Genomic DNA, 14,673 nt, shown 5'->3' with positions numbered 1-14,673 from the left:
GCTGGTGGCACTCCCGGACATGCCACCACCCCTGGGGACAAACGCAGCCCCGGTCTGGGGGGACTTGGGGTCTTTTTTCCACTTCTTTGGGGCTTTGAGGAGGAAAGCCCCGAGATGATGGGTTCGGTAGAAAACATCGGGATTTACGGGATGATATTCCTGTTTTCAACCCAGAAATAAGTAATAACAGGGGTTTGGATCTCGGAGGCACTCGGAGCGTGGGGAAGCCGCGGCGGGGGGGGCCCGTTCGGCGGCGAGCGCGGCCCCGGGGGCGCGGGAGGGTCCGCGCGTGAGTCACCCGTGGGCCGGCGGCCCCGGAGCGGCTCTTACTCACCTACCGGGGGATCGGGGGGAGCGGGACACCGGCCCCGGCAGGGCTGGGGGGGTCCAGCATCCCGCGGCGGCAGCGGGCACCGGGCGGGGGCCGGTCCCGGGGCCGGTACCGGAGCGGGGCGATGTGGGGGGGGTGGCGGGGCCGGTGGCTTTCTGCCCCCCCGGGGGCGGTCCCGGGGCGGGGCCAGGGCGGCAGTTGGGGCTTTGGTAACCGGGGGTTGCTCAGACTTGCTCGGGACTTCCCCGGACGTGCCGGTGCGCTCCGCCGCCCCGGGCACCGACGGGCACCGGAGCAGGCCATGCCGCCGCCGCCGCTGCTCCCGATGCTGCCGCTGCTGCTCCTGCTCCTGCCGCGCCTGCCCCGCGCCGAGCCGCTCTCCTGTGAGTACCGGCAGCACCGGGCGGCTCCCGCAAGGTGGGCGCGGGGCGGGCGGGGGTCCCGTCGGGGCCACGGGGGCGCTGCGCGGAGCCCCCCGGGGCTCTCCCGTCCGGCTCCGGCCCCGGCGTGCGGAGCCCCCCGAGGTTCCCCCGCTCCTTTCCGCGTGTCCCGACCCCCCCCTCCAGCGGTGCCGGGATGCGGAGCCCCCCGGGGCTGTGCGCTCCTCTCCGTGTGCCGCGTCCCCCCCGGCCCCGGGATGCGGAGCGGCCCCGGGCGCGGCGGGGGCACCGCCGGGCGCACCTCGGGGCTGCGCTTCGCCTGCGCTGCGGAGGAGGAGGAGGAGGAGGAGGAGGAGGAGGACAGGGACCCCCCCGCGGAGGGCAGCCGGGACCCCCCCTCCCCTCCCGACAGGCAGCCGGGATCCCCCATCCCCGTGCCCGCAGCCCAGCCGGGACCCCCCCGCCCCTTCCCCGCAGAGAACAATAGAGGAACCTTTTTTGTGCTGCCCCCCATCCCCGAGAGCAGCGAGGAGAGCCCCCCCTCCCCCGGCGCAGCCACTGCTCCCTCTCCCCACGGAGAACGGCGACCCCGAGGAGGGCCGGTCCCCCCTTGTCCCCCTCCCCGCCGTCCAGCCCCCCCTCCCGCAGAACAATGCGGCTCCATTCCCCACCCAGGACAATGGAAACCCCCGGCCTCCGCCCGGAGAACAATAGCGAGCCCCTTCCCCTCGCGACCCCCTCGCAGCCCCGGGAGCCATCGCCCCCCTCTGCCCCCCCCAAAGCCTCTGAGACCCCCCTCCCCCTGCCGAGAACAACGGGGTCCCCCCTTCCCCCGGAGAGCCGCCCCCCCATCCCAGAGAACAATGAATCCCCTTTGCCCACCCAGAACAACGAGGATCTCCCTCCCCGCCCCACGGAAAACAACGACCCCCCCCCCAAAACAAAAATCCCCCTGGGGCCCCTCAGTGATGCCCAATTTGGGGGCCCCACCGGCGGTGGCAGGTCCGGGAGGTGCCACCTGTGGAGCGGCCTCAGCCCCGCGGGGATCGGGGTCCCCCCGGCCGTGGGGGGACACACGGGGGAGGGATCCCCCCTTCCCCACGGAGCCCTAAACCCGACGGAGCCCCGGTCCCGGCCACCGCCCCGCTGCCCCCGCTGCGGCCCGAGCCAGGGGAGGGCGAGGTCCCGCTCCCCGCTCCCCGCTCCCCGCTCCCCGCAGCAGGAAGTTCGGCTTCCTCCCTATGATGGGAATTTCTCAAGGCGATGGATGTTCTCCGCTCCGACGCGCGAACGGGACCCGCCACAAACGGCACCGCTCGCCCGGCGGCTCCCGCGCCCCCTCCCCGGCCATCGGCACCGAGCCCTGACCCGGCCCCGTCCTTACGGGGGAGCCCCGAGGGCGTTAATTGGGGCAGGAGCTGCTGGAGCGATGGGGTGGGGAGGGGGAACGCTCCAAAAATCCCTTCGGGGGCCGTGAGCGAGAGCGGCCGATCCCGGCGGCTCCCGGTGCCCGGCCCGGTGCCCGCCCCGGTGCCTGGAGGGGCTGATCCCGCTGGGAACCGCCCGAGGCCACGGCCGGACCCTCGGAGGGGCTGAGCCCGCACCTTCCTCCTCCCGACCCGCCCGGCTCCCCCCGGACCCCATTTCCCCCTCCCCACGGGGGTCCGGGGCAGCGCTGGCCCCTCGACGTGCGGCGCTGGCCAAGGCGAAGCCAAATCTCCTTTTAGAGAGCGAAAGTTTCCCCTCGGTGCAGCTCGGCCGCGCTGGAATGCCTGGGCTTTTTATAAATCCCTCCTCGAGCCCAGGGATGGGCACGAGAAATGCCAGTCGGGGATGAGAAAGGGGAAAAAGAGACTGGAGAGCAGGGTAGGAAAGAGGGATAAAGCATTTCTGGGTACCGTGTCTGCCCGCAAACCTCGCTGCTCGAGTTTTAGACGAGCTCAAACTACACATATATATTTAATTTTATTTTTCCTGTGGAATTCAGAGCTTCCCAAATTCCCTTTTGTTCTTCAGGGCAATTATTTCTATTTTCCTTTAACCCCCTGCACAGCTCAATAAATCTTTTTTAACTGCGTGATCTCTGACACTTATCAGAGCTTTTTTTTTTTCCTCCCCCCCTTTTCTTTGCCAACCCCTTAAAACTCCGATATAAAACTAAAATGAAATCCGGCCCTTCGGAAGAAAAGCATAAACGTTCCCGACACCTTGGAAATGTGGTTTTACTTTATAGCATTACTTAGCACCTGATCAGCGTTTTTTTTTTGCAATAGAGAAGCCATAAAACCCCCGAGCAGGTATTTTCGTTGCAACTTGCACATTCCACAGCCTGCCTGCGTCTCTCCGGCCCTTTCCTCTCCCGATCGGAAAACTTCACACTTTTCCCTTTTAAAACACATGTTCGGCGCTGCGGCCGTGCTGAGGGGGGAAAACAATTCCGGGGGGAAAAAAAATATAATATATATATGTATATAATTGGCCCCTCCAGAGGCTCCTGCTTGGAGGAGGGAAAAAAACCAAAATCCAGGGGAAAAAAAATACAGAGAGAGAGAAAATTGGCCCCTCCAGAGGGTCCTGCTCGGAGGATGGGAAACGTGTCTGTTTTACGGTGCTCGTGTGAGTTTCTGGGGCTGTTTAGATTAAGGCTGAGGAGAATCAGGGCTCGGAGTGCTGGCTCTGTTATCGGCAGAGCCGCAGCAGCTCCGGGCTCGGCTCGTGGCGGGGTCGGAGCGGGGTGGGCGCCTTGGCAGAGAGGGGGGATGAGATTTCCAGAGGCCTGGCTGGCCTTGGGCAGGGTTTGTTCGGGGGCTGGGATGGATCCGGCGCCATCCAGGGATGCTCGGGCATCCCGGAGTACCCAGCACCGTCCCGCGGCTGTTCGGGGTACCTGGTACCGATCCGGGGGTGCTCGGGGTGCCCGGCACCAATCCGCGGATATTTGGGGTGCCCCAGGCTGCCTTTCCCCGCTGGATTGCCTTCCTCGCCCCTCACCAGCACGGCGGCAATTCCTAATTAAGCCTCCCCGGCGCAAGGAGGATTTCGGAGCCCTGATTGCGGAGCTGGGGGGCGGACCCTGCTGGGATCTCTGCGGCGTGCGGGGCTTTCGGGAGCGCCGGGCGGGAGCCGGGGCGGGCGGCGGGCGCTGAAAGCCGAGCGGGGCCCGGAGGTCGCCGGGGCGGGGAGGTCGCGGCACTTTCCGGGAGGTAATTTGGGAATATTAGCCCGGCGCGTGCGGATGGAGCCGATAAGGGCTGACGGACACGGAACAGCCCGGCCGGGGCAGCCGAGGGGGCCCGGCTTGAACCGGGATGGGAATTTCCCGCTCGGAGGGGCTCCCCCAGCCTCGGCACCCCCGGGATGTCCAGGGGAGAGCTGTGGGATTTGGGAGCACATGGTGAGGATGAGGCGGGAGCTCTTGGGAAGCGCTTCCCAGCCCTGGGCGAGGCGATCCTGGGGGAAATGCAGGACCTGGCAGTGTTGGAAAAGGCGAGGAGGGGGAAATCCCCTCGAATTTTCTTTTTTTTTTTAAATCCTTTTGTCGCGGAAAAGCTTCCGAAGCTGCAACCCAGCCCCGCCCCAGCCCTGGGGAAAGTAAAGATAAAAAGGGGATATGAAAAGTATTTTTAAAGTTCTAAAATAGATGCAGATATAAAAATAGATATTAAATGTGTTTAGATATAAAATGTATGTAGATATAAGAGTAGGTGTAAAGCGTATTTAAATAGATAAAAAATAGGTGTGTATTGAGATACAGAATAGATACAAAAACTATTTAAAGAGATATAAAAGATACAAAATGTCTTTAGGTATAAAACGGATATAAAATGTGCAGAAGTAAAGAGTAGATATGAAACACATTTAAACCAATGTAAAATAGAAACCAGTGTCTTTAAATGGATGTAAAATGGAAACCAGTGTGTTAAATTGATACAAAATAGATATGGGATGATTTAAATCTATATAAAATAGATATGGGATTTAAATCAGTATAGGCTTGTGATGATTTACATCGATGTAAAATAGCTAAACAATGTGTTTGAATTAACATAAAACACATATGATGATTTAAATTGATATAGACGTGATGATTTAAATTGATGCAAAATAGCAAAACAATGCACTTAAGCAGATATAAAACGTATTTAAATGAATACAGAAGAGACATCAAGGCGTTTAAATCAATGCAAACCAGATAAACAGACCCAAGACACGCTTGAACAGCTCTAACCTCGTCAGCTCAATACCAAACGCTCATAACCGATTCCCCCCGCTCTGTCTCTCCGGCTGCAGACCCCGCCGTGATTTCCCCCCAGGACCCCACGCTGCTGATCGGCTCCTCGCTGGTGGCCACGTGCACGGTCAGCCCGGACTTTCCGCTGAAAGCCGAGGACCTGTACTGGACGCTGAACGGGCGGCGCCTCCCGGCCGCCTCCTACGCCGCCCTGGGCCCCTCCACGCTCAGCGTGGCCCTCGCCCGCCTCAACGGCTCCAGGCAGCAGTCGGGGGACAACCTGGTGTGTCACAGCAGAGACGGTGGCATCCTGGCCGGCTCCTGCCTTTATGTCGGATGTACGTCGGTGCTGCCGCGCCGTGCCGGGGTGTGGTCACTGTGGGCTGGGGTCAGGTCACTGTGGGCTGGGGTGTGGTCACTGTGGGCTGGGGTCAGGTCACTGTGGGCTGGGGTCAGGTCACTCTGTGCCGGGGTCTGGTCACTGTGCTGGGGTGTGGTCACTGTGGGCTGGGGTCTGGTCACTGTGCTGGGGTCTGGTCACTGTGCTGGGGTGGGGTCACTGTGCCAGGGTCTGGTCACTGTGGGCTGGGGTCTGGTCACTGTGCTGGGGTGTGGTCACTGTGGGCTGGGGTCTGGTCACTGTGCTGGGGTCTGGTCACTGTGCTGGGGTGGGGTCACTGTGCCAGGGTCTGGTCACTGTGGGCTGGGGTCTGGTCACTGTGCTGGGGTGTGGTCACTGTGGGCTGGGGTCTGGTCACTGTGCTGGGGTCTGGTCACTGTGCTGGGGTGTGGTCACTCTGTGTCAGAGTCTGGTCACTGTGCTGGGGTGTGGTCACTGTGGGCTGGGGTCTGGTCACTGTGCCGGGGTCTGGTCACTGTGGGCTGGGGTCTGGTCACTCTGTGCCAGGGTCTGGTCACTGTGCAGGGCTGTGGTCACTGTGCTGGGGTGGGGTCACTGTGCCAGGGTCTGGTCACTGTGGGCTGGGGTCTGGTCACTCTGTGCCAGGGTCTGGTCACTGTGCAGGGCTGTGGTCACTGTGCTGGGGTCTGGTCACTGTGCTGGGGTCTGGTCACTGTGCTGGGGTGTGGTCACTCTGTGTCAGAGTCTGGTCACTGTGCTGGGGTGTGGTCACTGTGGGCTGGGGTCTGGTCACTGTGCCGGGGTCTGGTCACTGTGGGCTGGGGTGTGGTCACTGTGGGCTGGGGTCTGGTCACTCTGTGCCAGGGTCTGGTCACTGTGCTGGGGTGTGGTCACTGTGGGCTGGGGTCTGGTCACTGTGCCGGGATGTGGTCACTGTGGGCTGGGGTCAGGTCACTGTGCTGGGGTCTGGTCACTGTGGGCTGGGGTCTGGTCACTGTGCCGGGATGTGGTCACTGTGGGCTGGGGTCTGGTCACTCTGTGCCAGGGTCTGGTCACTGTGCTGGGGTGTGGTCACTGTGGGCTGGGGTCTGGTCGCTGTGCTGGGGTCTGGTCACTGTGCAGGGCTGTGGTCACTCTGTACTGGGGTCTGGTCACTCTGTGCTGGGGTCTGGTCACTGTGCTGGGCTCTGGTCACTCTGTGTCAGAGTCTGGTCACTCTATACTGGGGTCTGGTCAGTGTGCTGGGCTCTGGTCACTCTGTGCTGGGGTCTGGTCACTCTGTGCCGGGGTCTGGTCACTCTGTACTGGGGTGTGGTCATTCTGTGCCGGGGTCTGGCCTGTCTGTACCAGGGTCTGGTCACTGTGCTGGGGTCTGGTCACTGTGCTGGGGTCCAGCCACTCTGTGCCAAGGTCTAGCTCTGTGTCAGGGTCCAGCTGCTCTGTACTGGGGTCTGGCCACCACTCTCCCCCATGGGAGAGAAGCCAGGGATCCCCAGGGAGGAATCAGCCTCCTTGTTCTCACCAAAGCGTGCCAGGAGCTGCTCTGGTGGAGCCCTGACCCGCGCGCAGTTCAGAGGCTGTTTCGGCAAAGCCTCGGTTAAAATGCGCTTGTCCGAACCAATAATCGTAAGATTTTATCTCGGGCTATTTTAAGGCCGATGCTCTGTCCCAGGAATATGGGATCGGAACGGGGAATGCAGCTCGGGTTTGTTTTTTGGGTCGCTACGCATTCCCGGGAATACAGAGGCTCAGCTGGGAACGCAGCTTGGATTTGGGGTTTGTGTCTCCGTGGCTGGAAAAAAACAGCTCCGGAACCTCCTGTTCTTTGGTTTTTGTCTCTGCCAGTACCCCCAGAAAAACCAGTCAACATCACTTGCTGGTCCAAAAACATGAAGGACCTGACCTGCAAGTGGGCGCCAGGGACAGAAGGGGAGACCTTCCTGCACACCAACTACACCCTCAAGTACAAGCGCAGGTGGGTGCTCACCTTCATCCCTGTTGTTGTTAAAAACGTTGGAGTGGGATTTAATGGGAAACAGGGAAGGGGCAGCTCGATGCCTCCTGGCTGGGCCCTGCTTTTCTGGGATGAGTTTCCTCACGGAGCTGGGAAGGGTGAGGAGAAGCTGCTGCGGGCCTGGTTGAGTTGGGAATCACTGAGTGAACCACAGGGTCAGTCCCCCAGTTCTGACAGTGTGGAAAAACCAAAAAGTGACCCACGGGAGCGTGGGGGAGTGGTGCCAGCACCTCATCCATCACCTGCCCGCAGGTGGTACGGCCAGGACAACACCTGCCAGGAATACCACACGGCCGGAACCTACTCCTGCCACATCCCCAAGGACCTGGCCCTCTTCACGCCCTACGAGATCTGGGTGGAGGCGTCCAACCGCCTGGGGGTGGCCGTGTCCGACGTGGTCATGCTGGACATCCTCGACGTGGGTGAGCCAGGGGGTCTCCCCCGTGCCGGTGCCGGTGACCCTGCGAGGGGAGCGGCCGCGCCGGGCTGGGGCGGGGGCAGCAGGAAATGGGCGATATGTGAGCAGAATTGCTCCTAATCGAATTAGGCTGTTTGCTCCGAGTCGCTCCTACATCCGCGGCTCCTTAACCCTCGCGGCCCCGCGGCGCTGCCCCGCTGTGCCCCCGGGCCAGCCCTGCCCTGTCCCCGCAGTCACCACGGACCCGCCGTCCGACGTGCACGTCAGCAGGGTGGGCGACCTGGAGGACCAGCTGAGCGTGCGCTGGAGCTCCCCGCCGGCCCTCAAGGATTTCCTCTTCCAAGCCAAGTACCAGATCCAATACCGGGTGGAGGACAGCTCCGAGTGGAAGGTGGGTGGGCACGGCCGGGGGACAGCGCGGGTGGCCCAGGGTCCGGGTGCCGCCATCTCCTCCCTCCGCAGGTGGTGGATGATGTGGGCAACCAGACCTCCTGCCGCCTGGCCGGCCTGCGCCCCGGCACCGTCTACTTCGTCCAGGTGCGCTGCAACCCCTTCAGCATCTACGGCTCCAAGAAAGCCGGGATCTGGAGCGACTGGAGCAACCCCACGGCCGCCTCCACCCCGCGCAGCGGTGAGTGCGGCCGGCAGCGCTCCCCGGTGCCGCCGCTGCCGCGCTCCCCTCCCCGTGCCCCGGGGGATGTGCGGGGCCCGCTCCATGCCCGGCACCTGGATTTCCTGCAAAGGAGCCAATTTGGAGCTCGGCTTTCCCGGCTGGGAGCCAAAACCTGCTCGGGTTCCTCTCCTCGTTCACGGCACGGCGGTGATGGGGGGGTCGAGGCGCGTCCCCCCGTGTGGCACTGACCCCCCTGTCCCCGCAGAGCGAGTGGCGGGGGGCTGCGACCCCAAAGTGGGGGAGCAGAACACGACGCTGCGGCGGGAGCTGAAGCAGTTTTTCGGGTGGGTGAAGAAACACGCCTACGGCTGCTCCAACCTCGGCATCAAACTCTACGACCAGTGGCGCGTGTGGCTGCAGAAATCGCACAAAACACGCAACCAGGTAGGTAAGGAGCCTTTCGCACTTCTTCTCCCCGGCTGGGTGGGGACGCGGGGTGACCCCCCACCCCAGCGATGCTGGGGGGTGACGCCGACCCCGGGGCGACGCGGGGCTCTGCTCCTCTCCGCAGGTTCTTCCCGGCGATAAGCTGTAGCCCGCGGGGGACCGAGCGCCGGCAGGATGGGACGGGGCGCCCGGCGCCCACCCGGGACCGCCCGCGCCCGCCCCGGCCCCGCCGCGGGGGCGCTGGGAGGCGGCCGGGGCGCAGCGCGGCCCCGCAGCCCTGGGGGATGGGGTGGGGTGAGCTTGGGGGGCCGGGCTGGCCCAGCCCCGGGGGCTCTGTGGGACCGCGGCCCTGCGGCAGCGAGGGGACGCCCCAGCCTTGCCCGGCCGGGGGAGGCAGCGCGGAGCCTTGGCTCCGCCAGCCGGGGCAGCCCCTGGGATGAAAGGGGCGCCGGGGGCTTCCCGGGTGACCCCACCCTCGCCGCAGTTCCCCCCGGGAAGCGATTTTGGCCTTTTTCTCGCCAGGGTCCCACGTGCGAGTGCACGGAGGGGTCCGTCCCCAGGGAGCCACGCGGGCTGATTGGAGGCTGCTGGGGTTTGCCCAGTGCCTGCTCCAGTTTTGATTCAAACCAGCCTTATTTTGGTTCCATTTCAGTCAATTAGGAACAGATTTAAGCTTAATGCCAATAAACCTCTGAAACCCCACCGGGGTCTGCGTCAGCGGAGCGGCAGCGCTGCGCGGGGACGGGGATGCAGCGGGCAGCCAAGTGGGGCCCGTGGCCTTTGTCACCCCATCCCGGGGCTCCCAGGGGACCGAGCCAAGGTGGAGGGGGTGGCACTGGGGCAGAGGGGGCCACACGAACCCTTGAGATCACACCACTCAGGCCAGCTCCATGGGGACAGGTTTATTTGGGGTGACCATAGAAAAAGCGCGTGCGGAGCACCGGAGCTGCAGTGGGGCTGGGGGCACAGCCGCTCTCCAAGATGTGGTCTGGGGGGGCTGCTGCCCGTGAGGCTCCAGCTGGCAGCAGGGACAGTGCCCAGCTCGATGGAGGCCTGGCAGGGCAGCCCCTTGGCACTGCAGGGTGTGCTCTGCCTTTGGCACAGCCGGGGAGGGGAACCAGCCCCACGCCGGAGCCCTCTGCTGAGGGGCACTCAGGATTTAGGGGGACCCCTGTTGTCCCAGAGGGAGCTCCTCCACCCCTTCCAGCCTGTGCTGCAGCGAAGGGGCCCAGAGGACAATGCCCACCTTGCCAAGGTGCACCGGGAGCGGGCGGGGGATGAGCGGGGCCCCCGTTCCACCAGGCCGGCCCCTCCAGCCGTTCCCACGGGGACACCCATCACTCAACTTCTTCCGAATCGTACTTAAGGTCCTGGAGAATTTCGCTGATTGCCTCAATGGTTTTAATTAGCCTACGAGAGCGGATGGAAACTATAAATAAAGCCCATATGGAGCGTATTATGTGGGCCGCCTCGCCTTCCCCGCGCTGTTTATGAAACACTCAGCCTGGGGAGGCCGAGGGGACGCGGCCACGCAGCGCCGCCAGACCCCGAAGGCACCATCTGGGCCCCCCTGGGCCGCAGGGAGGGCGGGGAAAGGCAGGCAAGGGGCTCCTGGCCTGGGCTCCGGGATCCCTTCCAGCTCAGGACACGCCAGGACCCTGCGGGCTGGGGAGGGGGCGCCACCCCAAAACAGGGGCAGGAGGGGATGGCACTGGGGGTTCTGGGCTAGGGGGGGACTCTGCCTTCCCAAAATGAGGGGGGACAGAAGCGGGGCCACCACCTACTTGTGCTTGAGCTCCTGCACCTCCTGCTGATGGGCGTCCACGTCGGGCTGGTCCTGTGCCTGCTGCCGGGCCAGCTGCAGCTGCGCCGTCTGTGGGGGACACCAGGGGAGCTGAGACCCCCCAAAGCAGCCCCAGGGCCCCCCCCTCTCCCCTCCCCAGCCCAGCACCCACCAGCTGCAGCTTCTCCTGCTCCCTGTCCTGGAGCCGGGCCAGGTGCTGGGCCAGGTCGGGGCGGCCGAGCTGGTCCCGCAGGCGCCCGGCGATGGCCAGAACCTCCCGGGAGATGCCGCTGAAGGCCACGGTGACCTCGTGCACCAGCTGCCGGTACCGCGGGAAGTCATAGTGGGGGGCGCTGCTCAGGTAGGCCCGGTGGCCCCTGCGGACAGGCCAGGGGGGAGAAGCCACTGTCACCACCCTGGGGTGCCCATCCTGGAGCTGAGCCCCCTTTGCCGCCCACCACAGGCAGCACCAGCGGGGTTTTCCTGCCTGTTCCTGCCTGGATTTGGCGGCACGAGCAGGCAGCCTCACCCCTCACACGGGACAGGGTTGGAAACTGCTTTTTTGGGGGGGGAAGGTTGGGGGTTTGGGGTTTTACGTCCTGTAGACTCTCAGCCCTGCATCCCAGGAAGTCCATCATCTGCTGGATGCTGAAATAGGATTCAGGTGTCCAGCGCAGAGTCCCGCTGCCAGCTGGAGCTCATCAGCCATCCCCATGGCCCCGTCCCAACAGGATGCAAAATAATCGGGACGGGGGATCCGGTTCCCTGCTGGGGGTGCCCCGCGTGCCCCCGCCCGCCCCGGTGGGTGCCGCCCCCGGGGCCCATCCCCGCGGCGCTGCCGGTGCCGGTGCCGGTACTCACTCCTCGAAGAGCCGGTACGTCTCGACCCGCTCGCTCTGCAGCTCCCGCAGCCGCTGCAGCAGCTCCCGCACGGCCTCGCCCGTCTGCGGGACAGACAGAAGGGGACGCGGTGGCACCGGTGAGCCGGTAACGGCTCCGGGCAGAGGCGGTACCGCCCAGCGGGATCGCCCCAGTGCTGGGGCAACGCGTCCCCGTCCAGCACCGGTTCTGGGGGTCCCAGGTGGGTTCCGGCCGCGGGGCTTGAGCTGAGCCCGGCACCGGCACCGGCACCGGGAGCCCCCCGGCCTTGTGCACACAACACAGACGGGCACCGGGACCCCTCATATCCCCCTGCCCACCACCGCGCCCCCAGACCGCCCGTGCACGAACCGGACTGACACCGGGACCCCCCGGACACGTGCCCGCGGTACCGAAGGGCACCGGGACCCCCATCCCGTCCGTGCGTGCGTCGGGACCGCTCTCTGTGCACGCCCGGAGCGGCACCGGGAGCCCCGGCCGTGCTCACACAACCCAGACGGGCACCGGGAGCTCCCCGGCCCCGGGTGCCCCCACCCCGCTGCAAACGCACCAGGAGCCCCCCGGCCACGTGTCCGCGGACCGGCACCGGGATCCCCCCGGTTCACAGACGGGCACCGGGACCCCCCCATCCGCGACGCCTCCGTGACCACGCGCGCACGGACCCGCTCGGTCCCGGGACGCCCCTCCCGCCCCCCGGGGCCGCTCCCGTTCCCGTCCCGCTCCCGGTGCCGCTCACCATGGCCCGGCCCGGCCGCACGGCGCAGGCCCGGGGCCCGCGGGGCGGAGCGCGGTTCCGCCGCCACCTGCAGGCACCGAGCGGCAGCGCCGCCAGCCCCGGTGCCCTGCCCCGGGGCCCCGGTCCGGTCCGTGCAGCGTCTGCGCTGTGAGCGCACGGCCGGGGGTCCCGGTGGGTGGGTAGGGGGATGCACTGGGGGCTCCGTGAGCAGGGGATCCCGGTGCCGGTTCCTGGACACGCGGCCGGGGGCTCCCGGTGCGTTTGCCGCTGAACAGGGAGGGCCCAGGACGGGGCCGGTCCCATGCACACCTGGCTGGGGGTCCCAGCAGGTGGCCAAAGGGGGGCCCGGTGTTCATCCAGACCCTGCAGAAGTGACCGGAGGACACCCAGTGTGTGAGCAGGGGCACGTAGGGCTCCTGGTGACAGTCACTGCCCATGGCTGGGGGTCCCAGTGCACGAACAGGGAAGGGTCTGTGTGTGATTCTGGTGCCGGTCCAGTCCCTGGCCGGATCCCAGTGTCCATCTGCTGCATCCACATGGCCGGGGGGCCCGTGGGTGGGCAGGGGGGTCCCAGGGCTGGCCCAGTTTGTGCACACACTGCTGCAGCACCACCACCTCCATTCCTCCCTGTCCCCCCACCCCGCTATGCTGCTCCAGCACCGCCCCCATTTACTGAAAACCACAATTTGGCTAAAAAAACCACCAGAAAACGTGGCTGAGCGTTGCAATACTTTATTGGCCAGGGCAGGCAGGGCTGGAGGCTCTATTTGACCTTCTTCTTGGGGCGCAGGTTGTTGGTGTGCCCGCACTTCTTCTTGCGGCAGTTGACGGCGCGGGGGTGCAGGCGGGCGTAGCACCTGGGGGGGACAGGTCAGCAGAGCCCCGCGGCCCCGGGGAGGGCTCTGGGGCTGCAGGAAGGGGCTGAGGGGACACGGGGAGGGGGCACGGGGACGTACTTGCGGCAGATCATCTTGTCACAGTTGTACTTCTGGGCCAGCTGGCGCAGGGAGGGCTCGATGATTCCCCCTCGCAGGCGCAGCACCAGGTGCAGGGTGGACTCTGTGAGGAGACATTGGTGTCACACCGGGGGGGAAAGCAGCAGCCGGCACCCCAAAAATGCCCCCCAAACCCCCCCGGGGTCCGGGGAGCACCTTTCTGGATGTTGTAGTCTGCGAGGGTGCGGCCATCCTCCAGCTGCTTCCCCGCGAAGATCAGGCGCTGCTGGTCGGGGGGGATCCCTGCGGGACACAATCACACAATCAACCGTGCTGGGGACACCGGGGAGCCCCGCGGGGCCACCCCGCCGCCCCCGGCCCCGCCTGTACCTTCCTTGTCCTGGATCTTGGCTTTCACGTTCTCGATGGTGTCATTGGGCTCCACCTCGAGGGTGATGGTTTTGCCCGTGAGGGTTTTCACGAAGATCTGCATCTTGGCACCTTCTCACCTGCGGCAGCGGCGGCCGCGTCACCCCGGGCCGGCCCCGTTATCGCCGTGTCCCGCCCCCGACAGGGCCCTGCCGCCCCCCGGCCCCTCAAAGCCCCGTTCCCGACCACCCCTCCCGGGATCCAGCCCCCATCCCGGGATCCGGCCCCGCTCTCCCGGGATCCGGCCCCACCCCGGGTCTCGGGGCCCTCCCGCGGGATCCAGTCCCGTCCCCGGGGACGCGGGGCCCCTCCCGGATTTCCAGCTCCCACTCCGGGATCCAGCCCCCGCTGCCCGGGTCCCAGGCGCCCCTCCCGGGATCCAGCGGCCCCTCCCGGGATGCAGGGCCCCCGCCCCGGGCCCCGGGCCCGCTCCGGTCCCGCACCGCGCGCACCCGCGGCCTCGCTGCTGAGGGAAAGGGAGGCGGGGCCGGAACCGCGGCCGCGTCACTGCCGGTGGGGACACCGGTACCGCCCGCGACAGCTCCGGCACCGCCCCGAGACCGTCCCGTCACTGTTCTGTCACTGCCGGGGGGACACCGGTACCGCGGGACAGGGCACGGGAGCGTCCGCACGGACCTGGGACCAGACTGATCCCCAAACCCGACACTGACCCCGGGACCGGCCCCCAAACCCGACCCTGACCCCACAGCCCCTGGGACCGGCCCCACACTGACCCCATGGCCACAGGACTGGACCCATGACCGGCCCCGGAGTGCCAGGACCAGCCACACGGACCCCACGGACCCCAGACCAGTCCCACAGCTCCAGGATCAGCCCCAGCAGCCAGTCCTCCAGTCCCCCACGCTCCTCTCATCCCCTCCCAGGCCTTCAGGACCCCAAAGCCAAGCAGTTCCTCCATCACACCACAATGCTGCTGGAAAAGAAAGATCTGGAGAGCTGCAGTTCCTGGGAACCTGCCTGTGGAGCCACCAGCAGCAGCGTGTGAAGGGCTGAGTGTGAGAACCAAAGGGAAACACGGCTCTGGCTCATCCAGCAGCGAGAACTCAGCCAGCACAAGTCCATCAGCAGCAGGGACAGACCCCTGGCAGAGCTGGC

At 65.5% G+C, this 14,673-nt stretch overlaps 3 protein-coding genes across 5 annotated transcripts; 1 reads left to right on the top strand and 2 right to left on the bottom strand.

Annotated features, from left to right (window-relative positions):
• Positions 1-632: 632 nt before the first annotated feature.
• CRLF1 (cytokine receptor like factor 1) lies at positions 633-9,235 on the top strand. 2 transcript variants are annotated; one of them, XM_066566518.1, is made up of 8 exons: positions 633-714; positions 5,002-5,280; positions 7,149-7,278; positions 7,570-7,739; positions 7,969-8,126; positions 8,198-8,366; positions 8,614-8,803; positions 8,920-9,235. In XM_066566518.1, exons 1-8 carry the CDS (start codon positions 633-635, stop codon positions 9,233-9,235), a joined length of 1,494 nt encoding a protein of 497 aa, XP_066422615.1. The 2 variants fall into 2 exon arrangements, with proteins under 2 accessions (XP_066422615.1, XP_066422616.1); XM_066566519.1 differs by having other exon boundaries at positions 8,614-8,792; positions 8,920-8,943.
• Positions 9,236-9,682: 447 nt separating this feature from the next.
• REX1BD (required for excision 1-B domain containing) lies at positions 9,683-12,221 on the bottom strand. Its single transcript, XM_066566335.1, has 5 exons — positions 12,194-12,221; positions 11,440-11,522; positions 10,751-10,955; positions 10,580-10,668; positions 9,683-10,205 (listed from the first exon to the last, which is right to left on the bottom strand). The coding sequence occupies exons 1-5, from the start codon at positions 12,194-12,196 to the stop codon at positions 10,133-10,135; spliced, it is 453 nt and encodes a 150-aa protein (XP_066422432.1). The 5' UTR covers positions 12,197-12,221; the 3' UTR covers positions 9,683-10,132.
• Positions 12,222-12,909: 688 nt separating this feature from the next.
• On the bottom strand, positions 12,910-14,106 carry UBA52 (ubiquitin A-52 residue ribosomal protein fusion product 1). 2 transcript variants are annotated; one of them, XM_066566294.1, is made up of 5 exons: positions 14,010-14,106; positions 13,519-13,637; positions 13,345-13,431; positions 13,150-13,252; positions 12,910-13,050 (listed from the first exon to the last, which is right to left on the bottom strand). In XM_066566294.1, the coding sequence occupies exons 2-5, from the start codon at positions 13,619-13,621 to the stop codon at positions 12,957-12,959; spliced, it is 387 nt and encodes a 128-aa protein (XP_066422391.1). In that variant the 5' UTR covers positions 13,622-13,637; positions 14,010-14,106; the 3' UTR covers positions 12,910-12,956. The 2 variants fall into 2 exon arrangements, with proteins under 2 accessions (XP_066422391.1, XP_066422392.1); XM_066566295.1 differs by having other exon boundaries at positions 14,001-14,071.
• Positions 14,107-14,673: the final 567 nt, after the last annotated feature.

The sequence above is a fragment of the Molothrus aeneus genome, chromosome 27 (genome assembly GCF_037042795.1).
Source record: "Molothrus aeneus isolate 106 chromosome 27, BPBGC_Maene_1.0, whole genome shotgun sequence".
Lineage (NCBI taxonomy): Eukaryota > Metazoa > Chordata > Aves > Passeriformes > Icteridae > Molothrus > Molothrus aeneus.
The sequence above is the reverse complement of the archived record's forward strand: the minus strand, read 5'-3'. Positions and strand labels throughout refer to the sequence as shown.